This window comes from Aristolochia californica, unplaced genomic scaffold (assembly GCF_029961685.1).
Source record: "Aristolochia californica isolate CCGP_79_NKW_82.1479 unplaced genomic scaffold, dmAriCali1.0.hap1 SCAF_8, whole genome shotgun sequence".
NCBI lineage: Eukaryota > Viridiplantae > Streptophyta > Magnoliopsida > Piperales > Aristolochiaceae > Aristolochia > Aristolochia californica.
The window spans coordinates 1,028,986-1,052,262 of NW_027182279.1; the positions used below are offsets into that span (position 1 = coordinate 1,028,986).

The 23,277-nt window shown below is 39.9% G+C and overlaps 2 protein-coding genes across 2 annotated transcripts; both read left to right on the forward strand.

Moving 5' to 3' along the window:
* Positions 1–1,269: 1,269 nt before the first annotated feature.
* LOC137938645 (protein indeterminate-domain 5, chloroplastic-like) lies at positions 1,270–6,266 on the forward strand. The gene is made up of 3 exons (XM_068783615.1): positions 1,270–2,232; positions 2,419–2,815; positions 4,407–6,266. Exons 1-3 carry the CDS (start codon positions 2,058–2,060, stop codon positions 5,695–5,697), a joined length of 1,863 nt encoding a protein of 620 aa, XP_068639716.1. The 5' UTR covers positions 1,270–2,057; the 3' UTR covers positions 5,698–6,266.
* A 3,372-nt stretch (positions 6,267–9,638) lies between these two features.
* LOC137939123 (protein ACCUMULATION AND REPLICATION OF CHLOROPLASTS 3, chloroplastic) lies at positions 9,639–23,077 on the forward strand. Its single transcript, XM_068784322.1, has 16 exons — positions 9,639–10,063; positions 10,191–10,249; positions 10,351–10,415; positions 13,790–13,924; positions 16,140–16,188; positions 18,418–18,530; positions 18,670–18,741; positions 18,948–19,058; positions 19,207–19,388; positions 19,713–19,982; positions 20,061–20,149; positions 20,308–20,711; positions 20,781–20,885; positions 20,996–21,133; positions 22,285–22,451; positions 22,647–23,077. Exons 1-16 carry the CDS (start codon positions 9,738–9,740, stop codon positions 22,717–22,719), a joined length of 2,358 nt encoding a protein of 785 aa, XP_068640423.1. The 5' UTR covers positions 9,639–9,737; the 3' UTR covers positions 22,720–23,077.
* The last annotated feature ends 200 nt before the right edge of the window (positions 23,078–23,277 follow it).

Sequence of the window (23,277 nt, forward strand, 5' to 3'; positions counted from 1 at the left end):
CGAAAGTTGATACTCACTGAACATATACCCGAAGCATCTGTATATAGTCGAGGGGGAGGAAACGCCAAGCGCCTCCCATGTTCTGCTGGGAGGTGGCAATGGTATTAAATAATTCAGTTGCAGATTTGCTATTTTTGGCAAGAAGTTAACCTGAGGAGACTTTAGGTGGAAATTTGAGAGAAAGGCGAGGGTTGTTTCAGTAAAGCCGACTTTTCGCTTTGCCGTCGTTTTTGAAACTTGGAATGGGGTTGCGTTAGGGTTCTGAAGTCTTCGTGTTGGAAAGGCTGTTGTGTTGTCATCTGTTGGTATCGAGTTCTGGTCTTCAGAGACCAAGTAGCATCTCCCCCTGGACTGTTCTCATAAAAGCAAAACTGAAAAACGAAAAATCTTAAACACCCATTTTAATTTACAGTAAAAAAAACGAGTTCTTTTTAATGAATTTCTTGTTTTTTCCCCTCCTCTCTCTTCTGGTTTTATCTCGTTCTGGGTTTTTGTTTTTTACAGTTTCGTGAACTCCCAGTACTCCAGAAACAATGCGGAAATCCCGTAGCATCCTCCTCCTTTGCTGTTCTTCAGATGTTCGTGCGTTCAATCAAATTACATCTCCTGTTTCCGTCACAGAAACTAGAGATTAAATTCATAAACTACCAAGAGTGGTAAAATCACAGTGCTGTAAGCTCAGCAAGTAGCAGAGACCAGTTGCCCAGAATGCAATCAGTCTGCTGTAGACTGTAAAATGTAAGATCTCTGTTCTGAAACTTACAAACAGAAGATTATTTTACTAGGATTCTGAATCAGCCTTGTGAGAGATTTAATCATTTAATCCCTGTTTCTGATTATTTTTTTTTTTCTTTTTCAGGGTTGATCAGGATTCCGCTACCGATGAACAAAAGCGAGCCCACGAGGGACATCGATCGAAATGTTGAAACTGATAATCATGTCTGTTCGTAACGCAGTGACCACCGCCGAAATAATTATGAAAATTACTATAAAACCATTTAAACCAGCACTGAAGACGTATACCCTACGTGTCGCGATCGATCGAGAATCTCCCCTCCCACAGGAAATGTCAAAAACCGTATAATTACCAATTGATCCGATATGGTGGGCGTCGCGGAAGTATCGGGTCGCTGTAAAATCTGAAAAGAAACTGATCATTTTGCTGCTTCTGTAACTAAATTGCAGAAACTCGAGAAAAAGAAAAGGAAAGGAAGAAAGTTGGTAAATGATTTTACTGAGGAGGGGATGAAAGGGAATTTGTCTGGACATGGTGATAAGATACGATATTAGAGAAGGAGATGGGGAGAGGGTAAGGCCTACAGGTCGGTGGCCCCAATCCATGGCCGAGTAACGACACAGTAGCCTGCGTGAGAGGAGCATGAACAGCAACACCTCTCTGAATTAATATTTTCTCCTTGGAGCCTATTTTATTTGTGGAGGTGAAGGTTGAGAGAGCGATTTCAGGGAAAAACTGTATCAGCAAGGCAAAGTGTTTGTTATGACAGGGATATATGAGAGAGAAATCGGGGAACTGGAGGGATACCCACTTCGATTTCGATAAAGCAACAAAGGAGGGAAAGAGAAAAAGAGAGAAAGAGAGAGAAGACAGAGAGGAGGAAGAAGGATGGCAAAAGAGTGAAAACAAGTATTTGGATTTGTTTGCAGCTTCGGGTTTTCCTTTTCTTTGCTTTGTTTTTTCTCTAATCTTCGAGTTTTCCGGGTGAAACTGTAGCTGAGATTTTTCTCTTTTGTTGTTCTGCTTTTATTTGCTAGTGGAGTTTGGAGGCTTCCGAGAAGTATACGGGAAGAGATCCATACCCATGTACTGAGAGTTTGAATTTTTGTCCTTCCGTTTCGTTTTCCGATTTTTCTTTCTTTCTTTCTTTTTTTTTTTTTTTTTGGTTCCTGGCTCCTCTTTGGGGGGCTCCTGAGAGGGGGATTACAGACTGAGATTTCATGTAATTTGGTGCTAAGAAATTTGGGAAAGTTTAGATTGGATTAGTCCGTCTCTGAGAAAGAAACAACAGGAAGAAGAAGAGGGAATTCAATTTGAGAAGATGGCTGCGGCATCGTCGTCCACACCATTTTTTGGAATCAGAGAAGAAGATCAGCAGATAAAACAACAGCAGCCGCAGCAGCAGCAACAGTCGTCGGCCTCCACTCCCACTTCATCCGCAACTCCGGCAACAGCACAGCCGCAGAAGAAGAAGAGAAATCTCCCTGGAACTCCAAGCAAGTAGCTATTGTCTACATCCATATATAAGACATGCATGCTTAATTACTTAACATATTTCTTCCTTCTTCCTCATTCACTCGAAACCCTAATCGGGTCTCGATTGTTTACTCCATTAATTCCCGAATTATATTCATTTTCTCTTCTCTCCCTTCCTTCCTTGCATGCCGCTTCTTTTCCCACAGATCCAGATGCAGAAGTCATTGCACTGTCTCCCAAGACCCTCATGGCCACCAATAGGTTCATATGCGAAGTCTGCAATAAGGGGTTTCAGAGGGAGCAGAACCTGCAGCTCCACAGGAGGGGTCACAACCTGCCATGGAAGCTGAGGCAGAAGAGCACGAAGGAGGTCCGGCGGAGGGTTTACTTGTGCCCGGAGCCCACTTGCGTCCACCATGATCCTTCCAGAGCCCTCGGAGACCTCACCGGCATTAAGAAGCATTTTTGCAGAAAGCACGGCGAGAAGAAATGGAAGTGCGATAAGTGCTCCAAGAGATATGCAGTGCAGTCAGATTGGAAAGCTCATTCAAAGACCTGCGGTACCAGAGAATACAGATGCGACTGCGGAACCCTTTTCTCCAGGTAATTATAATCACGCAGGAAGCCGCACACGAGCCATTAAAATGGAGATTCAAGTAGAGATTTTTTGAAGAAATCAGTAATGGGTGTTTTCAATTTCTCCCGTTTCAGTTTTTTAATTGATTTCGTGGGTAGGTTTGTTCGAGTTAGATTCCTCGAGTGACAGGAGGAAGAAAAAATCCGTCGATCCTTTTTTTTCAAGATTTGAGTGATTTTGAGATTTTCTTCTTCTTTCCTTTTTTTTCTTTTCTCTCTCTCTCTCTTTCTCTCTCTCTTTCGCTGTTTTTGTTGTTTTCGTCGCTGCTGCGGAGTTTTGAGGATCGACAAGTACGTGTAAGGGGGAAAGGCAGAAGAACTGCTCCCACGTGAATTATCTCTGCAACTGCCATGGTCATAGAGATTTCAAAAAAAAACACAGTCATCTTTCTCTCCTCGGAACCACCGCCCTTTCCCCTTCTCTCACCTTTCCTATTCACGTGCTGCCATGTAACGAGGTCGACCAGGTTTGTTCTCTTCTGGGTTGGCTACTTCTGTTCAGGCCTCTAGTCTGTGTAGGTTCCCTCTTCCATGAAAGCCTTCGCATTATCAAGCGGATCCATTACCCAGATGCGCTCTTTCCCTCTTTTTCCTCTCTCCCTCTCTGCGACCCATTGGTTGCAGAATAAAGTGCTCGGAAAGTTTGCTTTGCTCCTCTATTGATGAATTCAGGCAACTTGGGTTGGTGATTGATAATTTCTCGGTTTAGGAAACAAACAGTCCACCCCGGGAAGAGCATTAATTGAGCGAGGAGATCTACGAATGGGACTCTGATTGATGAATTTGATGCTCGCAGCGGAAATTCTTGCATGGGGAAAGAAAAAGCTCCTGGTTTGGGGACATTAATTGAAGCTCGATTCCTGGAAATGGACTTGTTCATTGATGTCTTTCATGTTTCCTGCAAATATTCCTCCGCATTAATGGAGGACCCAACTCTAAAATCGGACCTTTCTTGGTTGATTCAATCATCGCTTTCATAACGAAAATTCCCTCCCACCTCACTCCTTTCTTTCCCCTTCTTCTCAGGGCAGCACGCGACTCCCTGCAACTTTCTTCTTTCTATTTGCGGTTCTTCTGGGTTGAAGCAAATTACAGGCGTTTCTCCTTGCTTTCGGTATCGTCAAGCGTATTCATGGCTTTTTAGTCTTCCCCTCCCTTTTACAGAATTTTCGCAGCGGTGTCATCACGAGTTCTAGAACTGGGTTTGCTCCGCAGATGCTTTTTAAAACTTCTTCTTAATTGTTCTGTCACTTCGTCCCTCTAACGTCATTCACCTGGATTTCTTACATGGCGGAAAGCTTTCTTTAAATATACCTTCTTCGCTTAATCTAGAATTTAAGTGAATGCTTCTGGGTCTTATAATGTTTGTGTTTAAGGAACCAAGGAAGACGATGATAAAAGGGAAGAATTGACTAATTAAGCTTTGAATAAAAACCCAATTTATCTACTGATTTTTCTGTCATCAGTGAAGAAAGACGATTCGTTTTCCTTTCTGCAACTTTAGTTACATCTCAAATTATGAAATTCAATACTGTTTAACTTTTCTGAACCTGTGCAGGAGGGATAGCTTCATCACTCACAGGGCCTTCTGCGATGCACTGGCTCAGGAGAGTGCAAGGCTCCCCACTGGCCTCACCACCATGGGAAGCCAGTTATACGGAAGCAGCAGCATGGGCTTGGGGCTCTCTCAAGTGGGTTCCCAGATGGCCTCGCTACAAGACCAGAGCCACCCCTCCAGTGATCTCCTCCGCCTCGGCGGCGCCAGCGGGTCCCAATTCGATCACCTTATCCCTGGCCCGAACCCCTCTCCATTCCGTCCGCCGCCAAATCCGTCCTCCGCCTTCTACCTCCCCACCTCCAACCATGACTTCCACGAAGAGCAATCCCACCATGGGTTAATGCAAAGCAAACCGTTTCATGGCCTGATGCAACTTCCTGACCTTCAAAACAACACCAACACTTCGGCGGCGGCAGCGGCTAATATCTTCAACCTGAGCTTTTTCTCCAACAGCAGTAGCACTAGAAGCATCAACAGCAGCAATAATGCAGCTGGCAACAACAGCAACAACCATCTCTCATCGTCTGGGTTAATTATTCCTGAACAGTTCAGCAACGCGAATGGTGGAGGCGAGGGTTCGAGTCTCTTCACTGGAAACATCATGGGTGATCACATGGGACCCGGGGTCTCGTCTCTTTACAGCGCTTCGGTACAGAACGAGTCTGTTCTCCCTCAGATGTCTGCAACCGCGCTGCTTCAGAAAGCCGCTCAAATGGGTGCAACCACGAGCAGCAACAGTGCCTCCATGTTGAGAGGCTTCGGCGGCGGCGGCGGCTCCTCCTCCAGTGGAACCAAACCCGACAGACCACACCTGTCGTCGTCCAATTTCAGGGGCAGCTTCGGTGGCGGCGGCGGGGGGGACACCATGAGATCGCAGATGGAAAACGAAACCCATCTTCAGGACCTCATGAACTCGTTGGCGAACGGAGGGTCCAACATCTTCGGAGGCAGCTCAGGAGGGATGTCCACCTTCGGAGGAAACTGCTCCAGCGGTGGCCATGAACAAGATGCCGCGTTCGGCACCTTCAACGCCGGGCGAATTTCAGTCGAGCAACAGCACCAGAATTTGTGTAACATGGACGAAACGAAGCTGCACCAAAATCTCACCGTGAGCATCGGAGGCTCAGATAGACTAACCAGAGACTTCTTAGGCGTCGGCGGCATGGTCAGAAGCATAGGGGGAGGGATTTCTCAGAGAGAACAACATCACGGCCTCGACATCGGTTCCCTGGATTCAGAAATGAAATCCGCATCAGGAGGTAGCCGATCCTTCGGTGGAAGTCTACAATGAGAGAGAGACAGAGAAATTAAGAACTTGAAACGCGGAGAAAACAAAGAGAGCTGATCCTTAGGTATGTAAACTCAACTCGGAGAATTCGTTGCTGAAAGCTGATCAGCTGTGTTGTTTATTGTTTAATAATTAGCGTAGTAGGATGAGGATCTCATACATATATTTTCCTTCTCCCCGAGGCCTTCCACCTCTTTGATCTTTTCTGTTTTTTTTTTTTTTTATTTCTTTCTTCTTCTTTTGTACTTGAGTAGTTGTTTCTCCTGCAAATTAGAGCTCAAGAACTGAAAATACTGAAGATGTACACCCAGTAGTACTACTCTCTTCCTCTTCCCTTCCCCTTCTTTCCTGCCCAGAAGCTCAGTTACTGTTGAAACATAAAACATTCCTTGCTTTACACCGTCCAAGAGGGAAACCCAGAAAACAGAAAGCCAGAAATGGCTACACATGCCCACTATGAGTGTAACAAAGAAGACAGAACTGAATGAATCACTGTAAGTTTACTTCCTTTCTTCTCCACACTCGATGAGCTCTTGAAAGAGAGGAAAAGAAAGGAAGAGAATTTAAATTTCCAGTTCATGGCAGATTATGAAGCTGCCTTTCCACCTTGTCTGCATGAAAGGGAATTTTTCCCAGTCTTTTATCCTTCTACGTGGATGCACTCATTTGGATAAAGAATTCAGATGGGAAGCTTTATGTTGACATTCCATGGAAAGCTTTCCGCCATTTTTCCTCGTTGACTAAACTCTCTCTTCATCATCTTCCTTCTCTTTCGTAGGCCATCGATTACAGAGGCTAACATACGCTAGACATAGGGAGAGGACAGATTCGAGGGCATCTCAGATGCCATTAGGGTAATTATTCTGGACATGTTAATAAGATTTTTTGTCTTTTTTTTTCTCTTTTTTTTCATTTATTTTAAAAACACAAATTCCAGATAAAACCAGATGGTAGGGTAGGGACCCTGTCATGCCCCCAACAGAGGCATTTGGTTAAGACATAACGATATATTTCATATGTCTAGCCCGATACGATACGTCCGAAACATCTATTTGTCCTAAAAAGCCTGTCCTTTACGTCTCAGATTCTGATACAGACGATAGGTCCTAGAAAATTGAGAGGCGATGAAATCCAATAATTGTGGTTTATTATCTTCATTCTTATTCTCTTTGAGAATCATTACTGAGTTGATTTCAATTTTTTTTCTTTATTGTTTCAAGTGGGTGCCCTAAAGTTCAGAAAATCCATGCATGTTCACGAGAAAAATAGTATAAATGATTCATCCCTCGTCGTTTCTCTTGGCCTCTTTGCCTGTTATCCTCATCCTCTTATGTATGTCCATGCGTGGATTTTGACATGCATATTATCATACGTACCAATGCATGTCCGCCATGGAAATCCCGGTGTTGTATGTTAGTTTATTATCGAAACTAATCCCACTTTCACAAGCGTTCTTGTGTTCTGAATCCACCGTAGCCCCTTTTTTTTTTATAATCGAAACTTGAGAGGTTACGATCAAGAGGAGCAGCTCACGGAAGAGTTTATTAGTGATTTGCAGACGTGATCATCTGATCGGTTTGTTTTTAGCTTTGTCTTAATGGGTTTGGCTGGTTCTGCTTGAATGGTGGAGAATCGATCCGAATCAAGTTCCCAGAACCCGTGTTGTAATTGGAAAAAAGGAAGTTAAAGGAGGCTTTTGCTTCTAGGAATTGTTTCTGTAACTGGGAGAACTGGCGGTTGCAGAGGGGCGGGCGTCTCTTTCGTTGCTCCAGGCTTGCATCATCTCTGAGCTTCGTCTCCTATTTGCATGTTCTGAGGATGCAGAAATGGCAAAGCGGACAAAGAACAGACTGCTCTGTCTAGTCTCCGAGAGTTGTCCGTCTCGGTTACTCTCTTTGCTTTCTCTTACCTTTTCAAGTGTCAGACTCGACCTCGCTGGAGTCTCCTTTCCATGATGGGTTTCTTGAAGCTGTTCTTCTGGTAAAGAAGAAGTTTGAGTCATGTTTCTGTGCAGTAAGAAAGTGAAGCAGTTTGTGAAGGAAAGTACCAGAAATCTTTCAATGAAACCTACTCCGATTTTCTCAGTTGTTCTAAGGTGAGGACTCTTTGAGTGTTAATGAGAGACAATGAGAATCATCTAAATTAGCTACTCTAAGTCTCATTTTAATGACTAGGAGTTTTGGTAAATTTCATTTCTTTATTTAAGTGGGTCTCACTTGTAACCTTGATTTTGTCTCATAACCAAGTGGCTCTAAACACATAGCACATGCATGGTCTCTTGAATGAGACATATTCACGTGAAGCTATTGTGAGTTTCTATTTAAGGGACCGATCAAATGTCATTGATTTAAAGGCACCATGGTTTTTTATTTATGCTAGTCTTTGCTTTAATGGTGATAGATAAACCAAAGGTTGAAAAAGAAAACCTTTTTGAGCTCTTAAAAAAACCCTAAAATTCCTTATATATATCTATCTACCCTATTGAGTATGGATACTAAGTAAAAATTAAAAGTGATCATATATTTTATGGAGGGATGTGATTTTCATATAACTAAGGATAAATATTATTAAATAGTTATAAATCAAATGAGACGATTAAAATTAAAAAACTCGTATTATCATACATACCCATGCATATTAGAAAAAATAATTCATTGAAACAACAAAATCGGGTGCCTCTAAACCTGTGGCACATGAATGATCCTTGACGGTCGACCTTTTTCACGTGAAGCTACCCATGAGTTCTATTCAAAGGAGCAATCAAATACAGGCATTGAGATTTTTCTTGCATCCCAGTCTTGCTCTAATGGTGGTAGACAAAACAAACAGTTGAAAAGGCAAACCTTTTGAGTCGTGAAAAACGACCTAAATTCCCTTCATATCTACCTATTTACTAAGGAATACTATAGAAAATGTGATATATCTATTTTATTAGGGATGTGATTTTATTTTAAGGAAGCTGGGATATATATATATAAATACATACATACATACATATATATTGAATTTCAAGTAATTACAAGTTTATTCTCAAGTGTAAGTCTTCATGGCCCCGATGAAACTAAAGTTATAATTCATGTCAAAGTGTATTTTTAAAAATTAGAAATTTTTTAAATAAATAAGCAAGCTAATTAACTTGCCCCAGCCTAAGTAGAAACCTCTGGTCGACCTTTTGTGTTAAATAACACAATGGTACTACAACAAATAATTTTGTGTTTTTCACAGTCTAAAGATGCTTGTTGTGGGTAATTGAAACCCACTAGTTAGCCAATTATTCATAAGTAATGTTGAATCATCACTAAAATAAATTTAGCCTAGGCTTCTTTAAGGAGAAATAGAAGGACCTCCTCCCATAATCTCATATAAAATAAGAGAGAGAGAGAGAGAGAGAGAGAGATTAGGAGAAACTGTTCCAAAAACAAACAGATTATGGAGGACCAAATAGAGCCAAGTAGGAGAGGGAAGTCCCATCATTTGCCAATTTAGAGAGAGAGAGAGAGGCTTAACCCTCCCTTTCTCTCCCTCCTGCCTATAAGCAGGGTTTTTGCCCTCTTTACTCAAAAGCAAAGAAGCAACCATAACCTCCTGCTTCCTGTATGTAAGACCCTTAGGACCCAGCCTTTCCTCTTGCCACCTCCCATTTGGCAAAAGCATGAAGAGAGATTGCCCCTCCTTAAAATAGTAGATATGTAAGAAAGGCACAGGTAGGGGAGTCTCTTACCAGAGCTTTACTCATAGGGGAGCAAATGGGAAATATTTACCAGAGTTGGGTAGTCCATCATCCAACTCTATAATAGAATATTTTTGAAATGGGCCGATTCATTTAGATTCTAAATCTGAGCCCATTAGTTCACTTATCTCCTCTTGTTGGGCCTCTTCATTGTCAGCGCACGTCCATCATATTTATTAATACATTTCGGGATAATTTTGGGATTCGACTCCTGCGACCCTCCATTGTCAATCATCGCCAATCTCGTGAGGAAAACCAGAGCTCCAAAGACTTCGAAGAATGCGGAAGAACCGTCCAACTTGATTCATTTCTCATGGAGCTTCTCTTCCCAACCACCTCTCTCAAGAACTTGGCCGTCGAATCGACTGTCTCCGTTGTTAAATTTCCCCCTCATAGCTGTTTCTATCGACACAAAAAGTTCCGGTGGAGGTCTCGTCGTTGGTCGATTGTTCTCCGCGTTTCTTCTAAACGGGATTATGTATCCGCAGATGCACGGAAAAGTTGTTTGGAGCCTGAACAGCATGCTGCTTCTTCGGAAGACCCGGAGACTGTTGATGTCATCGTCATTGGAAGCAGAAAGGACGCTATCATTGATTTCTGTCTCGATTCTTCTTTTGCGTCGAGCTTGTTTAAATTTTGGTGAGTGGTTGCTGGTCTCTGTCCTTGAATTTTTTTTATTTTAACTGTTTTTTTCATCAAATGGGTTCTCTTTAAGTTTGTTTTGGATCTTTTTTCTTCAGTTTTTTTACTCTCGACTGTTTTTTAGGACTGTATACGCGAAGGACCCTCAGAAAATGCAGCTACTACTTAGGTCTACTGGAAAAGGTTCTTACTTTCTTACTTTTTTCTCATTATTCCTCGAAAGCCGTTGATTAGTCTTATTTAACCCAGTGACAAAAACGTTCTTTTTCATTTTTCTTTCTCAGATACAGTGTTAAGGAATGTAGAAGCGCTGCTAAGCACACAGTCGTTTGCGCGAGCTATTATCCTTGTTTGTACATTCCTTACCTTAACTATGATTCAAGATTCTATTACTACGTCGACATGCTTTTCTTGCTCTTCTTCTTTTTTTTTTTTTTTTTTTTTTTTTTTGGCTTCTGTGAAAATAAGAGTAATGCGAGCAGTCTTACTCAGTAGTGTGTAATGAACTTTGGCAATTCATTTTCAAGGCTTAACTTTCTCTAGGAAACTGTAGCAATTTTAAAGAAAATCCCATATTGGTGGTTTGGGGGATAAGCAGTGAAGGAACTATGTATGCATTATGGAAAAGAAAAATTCTCAATTCTCTTCTCAGAGTGTATAGGTGGCATTATTCTGCAGTAAGATTACAATATGAAGCCCCACTTAACAGATGGCATGTGATTCTTTTAAACAAAACTGCTTGTGTCACGGCCTTATGAGTAGTTTATTTTGCTGGAGTTCTGCAGCATTGTTGGATCTTGTAGCTTGCATCACCTCACTCCAATTACCATGTAACCAGGTGTTGGTAATCCTACATAATGCTGCCTATCCTCATTAAGTGTAGGCCATGCAGTTTGTGACATTGAGAGCTGAATGCATTCTGTGGGGCTCTAGTGCAAGAAAGCAACAGTTACCTATATGATATCATGCTTGCCCGCTGCAATTACTCTAGGCATGATCAGAAGGTGCTCAGAAGGAGAAGAGATCAATTTCCATTTTCCTCCAAAAGTGACAGAGGCTAAGTGGCAAAGTCTAGGGGTGTACACATGACAGGTTGAACACTATGGGAAGGGGACTGGGTTTGGTAGAAAAACACTCTGAGTGGGGAAGGGTTTTCCCTACTCCAACCGGTTAGATCTTATTACGTTATAGCCCTTAAACAGTTTAGAAAGTCATGTGAAGGTTCGATTAAAGAAAATAAGAATTTTCAGCCTAAAAATTAATTTGACACTTATATGCTTATCTTTTAATGTAAAGACTTGAGTAACAGAAAGAAAAAATAAAAGAAAGACAAATTTACTTAAAAGGATGTTTTGGGGAAGAAAAATCGGGATTTCTTTTATTTAAAAAAAGGAATTTCAAGAATGAGCAATGTGCCATCATGGGGTAGGGCTAGGGATGCAGGAATTGGGTGGGGGGAGATTGGGAACAAAGCAGGGATAGGGTTGGATTTCCAACCTTGTAGGTTCACAACATGGGGTATCAAGGTTGGGTTTGTGGGGTAGGATAGGTCTTCAGATAACCCAACCTGTGTGCACCCCTAGCTGAGGCTGATGGTGGAGCCTAGATGGGTTGGATTTCCAACCTTATAGGTTCACAACATGGGTAGGATAGGTTTTCAGATAACCCAACCTGTGTGCACCCCTAGCTGAGCTTCATGGTGGAGCCTCAGTACTCTTCCTCTCATATCTAAGTGTCAGAGATTTCCAATAAGACTTAACTAGCAATTGAGAGAGTGCAAGGCATATTAACCATAAATTACAGGGCATCCATTTTTTTTTTAATGATGGTCGTTTTTAAGGCCCAAAGGCAAGGAGAATACAAGTTAGGAGGGGTCCTCTAACACCAAGAGATTGGAGGGTAGCCCCCTCTTTTACAGAATCAGCCATGTACGGCAATCTCCATGTTGGCACCAATCAGTATTCTTCCTTGTCAGAAAAACATATCAGGAGAAAACAAATTTATCATATTTAAGTATTTTAATTATTTGTAGCTGTGATTTGAATTTTTTAACTGTTATCTGAAATGAAGTATTAGCCAACTACTGTTCTACTTCTCTTAGGAAGTATGGACCATGAGATCTGAAATACTGAAGCTGCATTGACTTGGCTTTAGGAGAAGTTATAGATGGAATCCAAGGGAAGGCTGGTCTTCTCAAAGATTTGTTCCGTCCAATACAGCTTTGAAGGAAAATGTTGTTAAGTTGTGGGGCTAATCAACGCCCTACGCTAAATCGGTACGTGAATCGACCTTCATGGTAAGGTCGCCGTGGGGGTTGGAAGGGGGCGGAACCCCCGCCCTGATCCACACTATATTAATTGTTGTTTTATTAAAGGTATTTTGGGAATTTCACTTTTTTAAAGCAATTGCCCTAGTTTTCTCTGTATATTGGGGGGGGGTGGGCGCCGATATTAGGGTTTTATGATTATCATCACTAAGGAGTTGGAATTGCACCCCGAGAGAAGTTAGAGAAAACATCTATAAGTGTGTGCAATTTCTCTTGTAAACTATTTTATTTTTATAGTGGATTATTGTAACGGCGAAAGATAGGGCGTAGTCTCAGCTTGAGGCGAACTTGTATAAATCTTGTTTGTTCTTGTTCTTGCTTTTCTTTTCTTCTACGATTATTATTATTGTTCTCTATTGAAACCATGTTACTGAGCAGTTTAAAGATTTAGTTATATGACTCACAGACAAGAGATTAACTGAAAACTTTGGTACAAATAAAATAGAATCTAAGGATATTTGTGGAGTAGTGCGAACTTTACCCTCCCCCTAAATGGGAGAGGTAGACCCATCAGCTAAAGTAACTCGACGATATGAACGGGATGGACTAATGGACTGAAATAGAGAGGGCATACCTGACATTAGTGAGAGGCTCAACAGGACCTTATACAAGGACATGCCCGGTCGATATCTCAACACTCCCCCGCACGGGGACAACCTGTGTAAATTCAGGTCCCAACATACAAGGGACAAATTCGTGGGGGAGCGGGATTCAAACTCGTGACCGACCTGCTCTGATACCATGAAAAATAGGTGATTTGGGGAGAAAATAGAAGAGAAAATGGATTTCTATTTTCTCCCCAAATCACCTATCTATAAGTGTGTGCGATTTCTCTTGTAAACATCTATAAGTGTGTGCGATTTCTCTTGTAAACTATTTTATTTTTATAGTGGATTATTGCAGCAACGGAAGATAGAGCGTAGTCTCACTTTGAGGCGAACTTGTATAAATCTTGCTTGTTCTTGTTCTTGCTTTTCTTTTCTTCTACAATTATTATTATTGCTCTCATTAGTTTGGAATTAGGGTGTCTAATTCCTAACAAATGTCAAGCTAATTTCCTCCATATATAACATCAATGTACTAGACAAAATGATTGTATCATTCACAATAATGGATACAGAATAGGAGGATCCATTTTGAGATTTTATGCGTATCAATTTGTCTGTTTCACATTTAATAGAATGTACATCTTGCATCTTTACTTGAATAATTTTAGTGGAATTGTTGAAAGGAGAAAATGATTTATTGCAGTAAAGGTGCATGATTTATCTCAAATCTTTTCTTTTGGGGAGAGAAACATGCCATGCAACAGAATACTTGAAAAAATAATCAACTTTTTTACTTGATACATCTCAGAAAAATACTCTCCATAGTTAATTAGTTCTTTTTTGTTATAGGTAGCTAGTGCTGGGTATGGCTCAGATCAGGTTACAGTAGCAAAGCTCCTCAGTACAGTAAAATCAAGAGACGGACTGGCTATAGCTATAATATTGAGGCCATTTAGTTTTGAAGGTCAAAGACGGCAGAATGAGGTATGTGTTAATGCAGATTGTTTTCTTAGGAAATGAAATTTAAAACTTCCATTCTTTTTTAGCTCTGAGTTATGAATTCTACAATTGGATAGATTAGTTGTAGGCAAAAACTTTTTTTTTTTGTACTTTTTCTCATGTATGTGTAAGTAACCTCAGCTCTATATCTGTCTCCTCCCTTTGAACTACTCTTCTGAATCTTTTAAACTGGACACAGTGGGGTGTATTGGTGGGTTCTTCCAATTTGTGGGACTGTAACTTCAGACTTGGTACTTACCATGGTTCACCAAGTTGACCTGTGACTCAGGCAGGTCAACTCAGACTTGAGTCTAGGCGGGTCAGATGAGAGGGTCAGACTTGACCCTTCTGCAATGGCTCAATCCATCCAGATTTAGAGCTGAGTCTACTCAAATAGTGGGTTCCGCCCCCCTTCCGAGTTGGGTCCCTAGTCCGAGTTTAAAAGATTCAGAAGACCAGTAACTTGATTATAGAACGGATGATCCTCCTCATCGTAAGATCTTGAAAAACACAGTAAGAAGGATTAAAGGTTACGGAGCAATTCATTGATCTGATAAGTTGACTTACTGACGACAAATTGAGAGGGAAGTGACATGAAGGTAGATGGAACCAATGTACCCATTCCTTGAACTAGAGAAATGGATTCATCGACCAATGTGACTTGTTTAATAGTAGTTGGCTTTTTTAAATAAAAAAAAAAGTGGACATACGTAACATGTTGGTAGTAGCTCCTGAGTCGAGAACCCAGGTAGAAGATGGATGTACATGGAGGGCAGATGTACTTGAACCAGCCGGTGTGGTTGTACTCAGTCACAGATGCCAAAGAGGATGCAATATTCAGTTGTGCCATCACTGAATTAACTGTTGCATTTCATCAAATGCTCCAGGTGCTATATTCACAATAGGCTCTTGAGACACATCAGTGCTCTCATGAATGGGGGAGTTGGCCCAAGTGGGTTTACCAAAATTTTCCCAGTACTTGTCAAAAAAATGATTTGTATGGCCACAGTGAGCACATTTCCTGTTTGGCCCGGTATCAATATGCCTTGACTATCTCTTTCTCTACCTCTAGTACTTCCACTTCTACCGCTAGATAGCTTTGAGGAACCCTGAGTATTCAGTGCTGATAAAGAAATGTTAGTCACGTCTTTTTTCCCTGGGCTACAATAACATTCTCTCCATGCAATACTCTGCTATAATTTGTGGATAATGATTAAACCTCTTCTGAGGCCAATAGTTGTGCCCCAACAACATCAAATTCTAGCCCTAAACCGTCCAATTTTTTTGCAATGTGCACCTACCATTTTTTCCATTTTGTTTTCATGTTTCCCTTTCATCCATAGTAAATGGATGGAAAATAATTATCTCCTGCAATATACCAACTGGCTCATTGTAATATTCAGTGACAAACCTCTGACCTCTCTTAAGGCTAAAAGTTATGGCGTATAATTCATAAACTCGTGATAAGTTGCTCTCCTGAGCATAAACAGACTCTCAGGGTTTCCATATCTCCTTAGTTGTGTCTCAATTCATAACTTGGAATCCATGTTATTAATTAGCTAGGTCGCAACTTGATTGTAGTCGTCATTCAAAGGAGACGGGCGGATCATCCTTTAATGAATTTAGACTTCTTTTTAGCCTTCAAGTATAATTTGACTGATCTTGACTAACTTAGATAGTTTTGGCCATTCTCTCTCAAAAGTAATTATAATAGTATCTTTCCCTTTTGAGTTCCTAGAGTTCCTTGGGGTAAAAACCTCACTGGCATCAGCCATATATGAACTCTAGACAGCCCCAAATCAACACAAAAAACAATGGTCGCATAGGTACTATGGGCCCCGCTTCTAAAAAAATTGGGGTTTTCTCAATTGGGAGCACCAGCCTGCCCTAAGATGCAAGTCACTTACTACTGAAGGTAAAACTCAGAAATCTGACAAAATTTTGATGTCATCTAACCCAGTGATGACACGTGCAAATATAACTAGAGAAAACTAAACATATAGAATAAGGTAACATAGCTGTTGGACATTTCAATAAATGCAAAATGATGATATTGCCCTTCAATAGATTTTCTAACAGTATGGTTTGTATAGTAGCATAATTTGAAGGATATAAACTGGTATTTTGTGCTCATGGATGCATTTTGAGCTTTTAATATGTTCTAAATTTTAATTTAATCTCATGTTCATTGGATTTACAGGTGGAGGAGTTGGTAAAGAGCCTTAGAGAGTGCACAACCTTTTGTATTGGTGAGGGGCTTTTTCTTAAGATCCTTGGTTTCGTAGTCAAATAATTTCTCTCAGATTTTTGGTATTTAAATAGTGAGATTAGAATAAGATAATTTATGGTTGAATTTGTAGGAGAAAAGAGATGGGAGGTTAGGTTTTACAAACCCTTCTCCCTTATTTATAATTTAAACAATATAAAAAATTACATCCATATCTCTGCTCTCTCTTCAACCCTAGGAAACGGCGTTTTGCAAGTAGACTGCAACAAATAACTCAAACAAAGAATGGGCAGAGTGCTTCTACAACCGATCACCCAGTTTAACAAACCAGAAAAATAAAACACTGAAAGCAGCAAAGTGGACACCAATGTCAAACTCTACAGGCAATCAAACTGAATAATGAGCTTCAATATAAAACAAATGCCCACTCAACACAATTGCTGCAGTTTATTTCAGAAGCTTAGATGTGAAAAATAACCATTGTCTGCTCCCATCGACTGAGAGCAGCAAACATACAGAAATGAAGTCCTCAGGCCATCAACTCATAAGGGGTTGTGGTCGAAACTAAAGGAAGAAGATGATCAAATATGAAAGAGGCGGCAACAATGAATTCATAAGGAGAGAGTCCATGGAGAGAGAAAACAGAAGCTGAATTAGAATTGCTGGACCTGGTTGAGTTATGTCAGGCACATCAAATAGAAAATTGGAAGTTTGCTGATTACAAGAGCACTGCTGCACAAAATTCAGACTTGTGGGATGTCAAACAGAGACTGCCAATCAAAATTTCAACTCTCAAGGAATTAAACAACAATAGGTTTTCATAACGAAAACTAGAGGACAACAGGCCACTTTCAATGCAAAAAACGCATAAACTCAAGCAGAGGAAATTTGTGAACAGAACCATGGGACAGAAGCTTGTGAACTGTCTTTAGCAACTTCTAACTATGAGAACCTGACTGAAGCTTCCAAACACGAATAAGAGCAACTTCTTAAGAGAGCAACCAATACTGCCACTCTTTCTGCAGCAAAGCTTCCATTCCAATACACTACTGCTTTTGTGGCAAACAATTTTTGCCAAGGGAAGCAAAAATTAAATCAGAATGAAGGAGCGAGTTTTTAAAAAAAAACAAATTTAACAATGAAAAAATATGGCATATTGAGGCCAAGACAAAATCAAATAATATGGCCTATGCAAGTCAACTTACAGACTAGACCTTGATAAGAACCTGCTTTGATACTATGTTGGAATTTAGAATAGAAAAAATATCGGAGAGGATAGGGTTTGCATACCCTTCTCTATTTATAATTTAAACAATATAAAAAATAGTATTCATGTCCCTACTCTCCCTTGAAACCTAGGAAGCGACTTTCTATAGCGTACAAATTTCCTAGAGAGCAAACTAAACTGAATAAACTCTATATACTTTCCTACAGTTTAAAACAACAATAAATGGATTAAATGCCTTGATAGAATATCAGACGGCTTGGTTATGGTATATAGGACCACTCAGAATTCCCCTGAAGCCACTGTCCACTTCCAATAGTTTGGCATCTCTCTCATAAGTTAAAAGTTAATGCATCTAGCAATAATACTAAGGAAGGTTGAACGGGTAAGTTACACAGTTATGCAGCTTATTTCCTCTATTTTGAAATGCCAGCTGTTAATGTGAAATTGTTTATACCATAACCAGGAAGCGAAGGTTTGCTCAGCCATATTCCTGTGTCATTGGGGCTATTTATTGGAAGCCAATATTCTCAGCCTTTCAATCTCTTGTTGTTAAGGATTTGTTCCCGGTTTCTTTGTATTTATTTTTGTTAATATATACATCATTTTAAAAAAATATATATATTCTTGTCATACCATTATAGAACAATATGCACTTTGATCAATCAAAACCTCACTGTTTCCCTGACCTCTCCTCTCTCTCAAGGACTGTTGTCTCCCTTCTCCTTTCTCCTTTGTTGATTCTTCTATCATTTTGGATCATTTTTTCTCATGATTTCTTCTTTTTCTTAATTTATGAGAAGTACTCATGTCAATGTGGAGAAATAAGTATTTGATTTCATATCTATAGATGTATTATTCATTTTAGCTTGCTTATCTTAACTGTATTACTTTTGACTTGAAAAATAAGATGGTACACTTTTAGTGAGGGAGACATTCATCCTATCATCTTACTCTTTGGATTAGCTTGGATTCACTAAAATAGAAGCTTTTTTGCTAGTTAATAGCTTTTATCTATGTCCGCAGATGTGGATACCGATGCTTTACTTAAAAAAGAAGTGGTAACTCTTGCTGAAGCTTTAAGAAGTGCCAATAATGCTGTCCTATTGGCTATCAATGCCATTTATGTTCTCTCATCTGTAAGTAAAATAACCTGGTATTCTCAAGTTATGGAATCGTTTAGTGTCTGCAGACACTTATCATGGTTCTTAGAGGGAATTCAAGTCATTAATTCGTGTAGTTCTTCCTTGTAACATGATTAGTGCTGCTAATGTGCAGGATAAGCACCTTAAATTATGCGATTCACCCCATGACAAGTTGGAAGAATTCAAAGTTCCACAGGTCCTCAAGGTAAGTTTTCCTGATTGGGTTTTTTTTTTCTCGGAGTTGTTTCTCAACTCCTTTTTTATGCCAATGGTTTGGATCCTATACTTAATTTTCATTGGATCCTTTGCTCCTTTTTCCATTTGTGTTTTGTAAGTCCAGATTCATGTGAAACAATTTAGTTTTCTTTCTTTTCACTGCACTGCTTCTGATCTTTTGAAGTCTAATATTAGTGTTTAGAAGATTATAAACAAGCAGAAATTGGATTCGGAGCTGGTTACAATATCAAATCTTCAATTTCACGTGCTGTCTTTGATTGCCCTTTCCTTAGTAGTGGTTTGAAGGTATGCAGTAGTTCTCCATGGCAATAACATAATGCTGTTAATATGACAGTCTTTTTTTAATACTGTGTAGTCGCCCTTCTGCAACAACATATTCATCTAGGTTATCACATAAAGGTGGACAATGCTAATTTTGCCCTTTGATGCACAGGGCCTGAGTGGCATTGTTATCTGCATTGTTGCAAGTGCCAGTGAAATGAATAGAAGTGATCTGAATACGTTTGTGCATACTTTTCGTAAGACTGCACAATGTGCCACAGAAATTGTTGTTTCTGCAATTCATGAGCCTAATCTGGAGAAAGACATGGTGGTGACAACACTCTTGGTTATGGGGTAAGGAATCCTTGGCCAGTGAATGTTAATCTATTAGAAAGTATTTGTGGCAATTGCCTCAGTGGTATTACCTATTGTTTTCATGCACCTAAGGCGGTTGTTCATATTCTGTCATATATTATTAAGACTTTCCAGTGACCTCTTCTTTATCTCACATTAAATCTAAAACCTACCAGCTTCAGAAAGCCAAGTTGTTGCTTCATCATTAAATCTTGTAGATTGCATAGATGGCTTTTTTCTGAACAACTACCACCACTTACCAATGCTTTCAGCTTGTAGATTGTAACGTTTATGCCTTTCATGACACAGTTTCCTTGGTCCCAGGTGCAGTGAACAAAAGAGCTCCCAGAAGAAGACTCTTTTATCAAGTCTCGTCCAACACTTCCCTTTTTTTTTCTCTTTATTTGGAGGAAACCATTCCAGACTTGAAGATCGTATACTGGCTCCTTCTGAGCAGATCCTTGGCCCACCTGAGAGTGTGAAAGTTGAGGACTCGAATATCATCAATGGTGAAGATGCTAATATTGATCTGCATTCTGAAGAACTTGAAATGTTGCCTGATGATTCTGATGATTCTGATGACATCAATACTAGGTAGTTGCCATCTAATTGTTCACTATTAACTAATTCTGTAATAAAAAGTTTACCATTCATTACACTTTGCTATTGCAGGTTTGATGATGAAGACCTTGGAAGCAGGTTTAGCATTTCTAACGATACTCCCATCTCTGTATCACCTGGTATTGCCCTATCAAATGAAGGTACTTGCCATTTGGAATAATACTTATCATGTAGCTTTTCATGGGTTGTCATCATTCCTATTCACCATGTTCTTGTGTTTTAATTAAATTCCAGAGTGCTACTCAAAAAATAAAAAATAAAACTGTTGTAGAAATACTAAATTATGCCGGTTGTCTAGGAGAACCTGCTTTTCAAAGGGAGCCTCCTGCTAGCTGGAGCTTCGGGCCTGGATTTCACATTGCACAGAAGTGGACTCAGACGCGAGCCTCTTCATTTGAATCGACTGCCAAGGTTGACAAGTTGAATGTTTATCCTCTTCCAGTTGGAGTCAAACCCTCTGAGCACTCTGCTGATATTCTCTTGTCAGTAAATTCTACTCGTGTCACAGACACAAAAGTTTCAAATGATCTAAGTGCAGAATCTCTTGATGTTCCAAATGGGCCTTCTTGGGATGCACTAACTGATTCAAGCATGGAGGCTGTAGCAGATATATATAATGCTGCGGCAGTGCTAATTAAGGGGAAACCTGTGGATCTATCGAAGAAACAGGGATTGTTGTCTGCCCGTGCAGCGTCGATGCTGGTAAGATTAATTGTATGGCTAGCACAGAGTTGTACATGGAAACCTCTTTCTGATAAAATTTCCTTGCAGGAAGTGGAAAGAGACTCTCATAAAAATTGGAATCCCGTTATGGAGATGCAATACAGGGGAGGAATGTATAAGGGACGCTGTCAAGGAGGTCTTCCAGAGGGAAAGGTACTTCTAAGAGCTCTGTTTAGACGCTCTTCCGATGATCTTTCGTGGCGCTTCTGGGGCGACAAAATGGATCTGAAATTTGTAGAGATGCTTCTCACTTCTTTTTGCAGGGCCGTCTTACTCTCAATGATGGAAGCTTCTATTACGGCATGTGGCGTTATGGAAAGAGATCAGGTTTGGGTACATTCTACTATAGTAACGGGGATGTGTTTCAGGGATCATGGAGAGATGACCTTATCCACGGAAAGGTTTGTCCCATTCTCCACTTTTCTCACATTTACTATTTCAATATTTCTTGAGAGGAGAGCAGGATATATGACGGACATAGAAAGTGAGACAAATATATTTCAAAAATTTTGGAAAGAAAAGAATAATTGAAAAGTACTAATCGTGATCTTTCATGAATGTGGCTTGATGCATTAGTGATACTATCATAAACATTAACTTTCTAAGTGTTTGTTAGTGACACAACATATTACACGTGTTGTTGACATGAGCCTTTATTTACAATAGAGGAAACAAGTAAAATCCAATTACAATTAAACTACTTTTATTCCAATTACACCCAAAGTTAAACACTAAAAGATAAGTCCTAGAATAATTGAACAACTGAATATAAATAGAAGACTAACATAACACCTTTAAACTGAGACTCTTTTGTGAAACTTCTTTCTATAATAATTTTGGCTCTATAAGATTTCTTGTTGTGAGAGTTATGTGAGACTCTTATAGACCTGCTCTTCAACACATGTGAACCAACTTATGATTGATTCATGTTAGAGATGTTTATCTTGGTAAAGCGAGCATCTTGGAGTAGCTGTCTTTTATTGAAGTTGCATAAGTTTTGATGCACTCATAGGTCAAAATAAGAAATATCTTGCTGTCCAATTTTTTTGTTATGCTGCAACGAGCTTGGCTATCTGGGCCTTTACTGGTTTGTCTTGATTTTGAGGAAGTGTTTGTTTGGCTGACATAAGTTTATGAGGCCATTCAAATTGATGTGAGCTTGTCTCAAATTCTCGAGTTGTTGACATGTGTACTAATCATAGAATGTAACTTTGCGTCATTATTTTCCAACATAAGACAATATATTTAATATGTTAAACCTCATCTATGTCAACTTCACTTGAAAAAGCTGAGCTTGGCAGGCACTCAAGCATATCAAGGTCATCAGAACCAAGCTTGAGCTCATGCATTAAAGCTCATGGCAGGCTTGAGCTTGATGGCTTCAGCTATAGCCGTACATGTTATGCACTTTTCCTGTGTAAGACTTAAGTTTGATCTAGGACTCAGTTTTTGACTTCCACATTAAAGTGCTGTGTTGGGTTCTCAATCCATTTTGTGTATTACAACACGATAGTCACTTATTCACTAACATCATGATTATGGACTCTGCCAGGGATGGTTCTATTTTCACACAGGTGATCGATGGTTTGCAAACTTCTGGAAAGGAAAAGCCAATGGCGAGGGGAGATTCTACTTAAAGTCTGGTAGTATCTTTTTTGGCAATTTCAGAGAAGGTTGGCGCCATGGCAAAAGCTTATGCATCGATTCTGATGGAACTAGGTATTAACAGTTACCTAGCAGCAGTTTATCCTTTGAATTCATCTACTACGTTGTTGTCCCCATGGCATTTGCTACGGAGTTTTTCATCTTTTGATGCACCCCATCAAGCTGACAAAGGGAACCATGCATTTAAGGGAACCTTTCTTATCAATTGTTGTTCCTGCCTCTGTATCTAACATCCAGTTGCTTATGCAGATGGATTGAGTTTTGGGAAGAAGGTGTGCTTGTAAGCCGTGACAAATTGGACTCTGAAAGCTCTACTGAATGAACTAACCATTTTTGCACTTTCAGCTCTCAGGTCACTTGCTACACAGCCTCCGCAGTCTGTCATCATGGTATCTTGGTCTGTTTAGGTTCTTCATAAACAAGCTGCAACCGGAAGAACGGACTTACTGGGGAAGTCTTGGTTTAAGTACAGGATTAGATCACTGTATATAGCTTTTTGTTGAAATTATCTGATTCTTTTCGTAAATCACTGGACAATACCCAATATATTTTATATTAATGGGAAATCTTGTATGGCATCATCTGTATCAAGTATCAACTGTTTGCTGTGACTTTTATCTGTTTTCTGTAAATGCAGAATCAGAAAATTACCAGCTTAACAGCCTTTGGTTATGATTCAAGAATCAAAACTGAGAGTAAGATACCATTTTTAAACATTTAAGATGAGCTTCAATGCATGGGTGAGCAAATCATCTTACACATTTCAAATTTTGGATTTTTTTTTTTTCAATAAGAAAATTTCTAATTAAGCTTAGATTCATTTTTAAACACGACAACGTAATTTAGAAGTGAGCAAAAATAACATTTAATTAAAATACTT

Coding starts and splice junctions, on each gene's coding strand:
- LOC137939123 (XM_068784322.1), top strand. CDS start 9,738: ATGGAGCTTCTCTTCCCAACCACCTCTCTCAAGAACTTGGCCGTCGAA. Junction 10,416..13,789: donor TTGCGCGAGCTATTATCCTT/GTTTGTACATTC, acceptor TTTTTGTTATAG/GTAGCTAGTGCTGGGTATGG. Junction 18,531..18,669: donor CCATTTATGTTCTCTCATCT/GTAAGTAAAATA, acceptor GCTAATGTGCAG/GATAAGCACCTTAAATTATG.
- LOC137938645 (XM_068783615.1), top strand. CDS start 2,058: ATGGCTGCGGCATCGTCGTCCACACCATTTTTTGGAATCAGAGAAGAA. Junction 2,233..2,418: donor AAATCTCCCTGGAACTCCAA/GCAAGTAGCTAT, acceptor CTTTTCCCACAG/ATCCAGATGCAGAAGTCATT. Junction 2,816..4,406: donor TGCGGAACCCTTTTCTCCAG/GTAATTATAATC, acceptor GAACCTGTGCAG/GAGGGATAGCTTCATCACTC.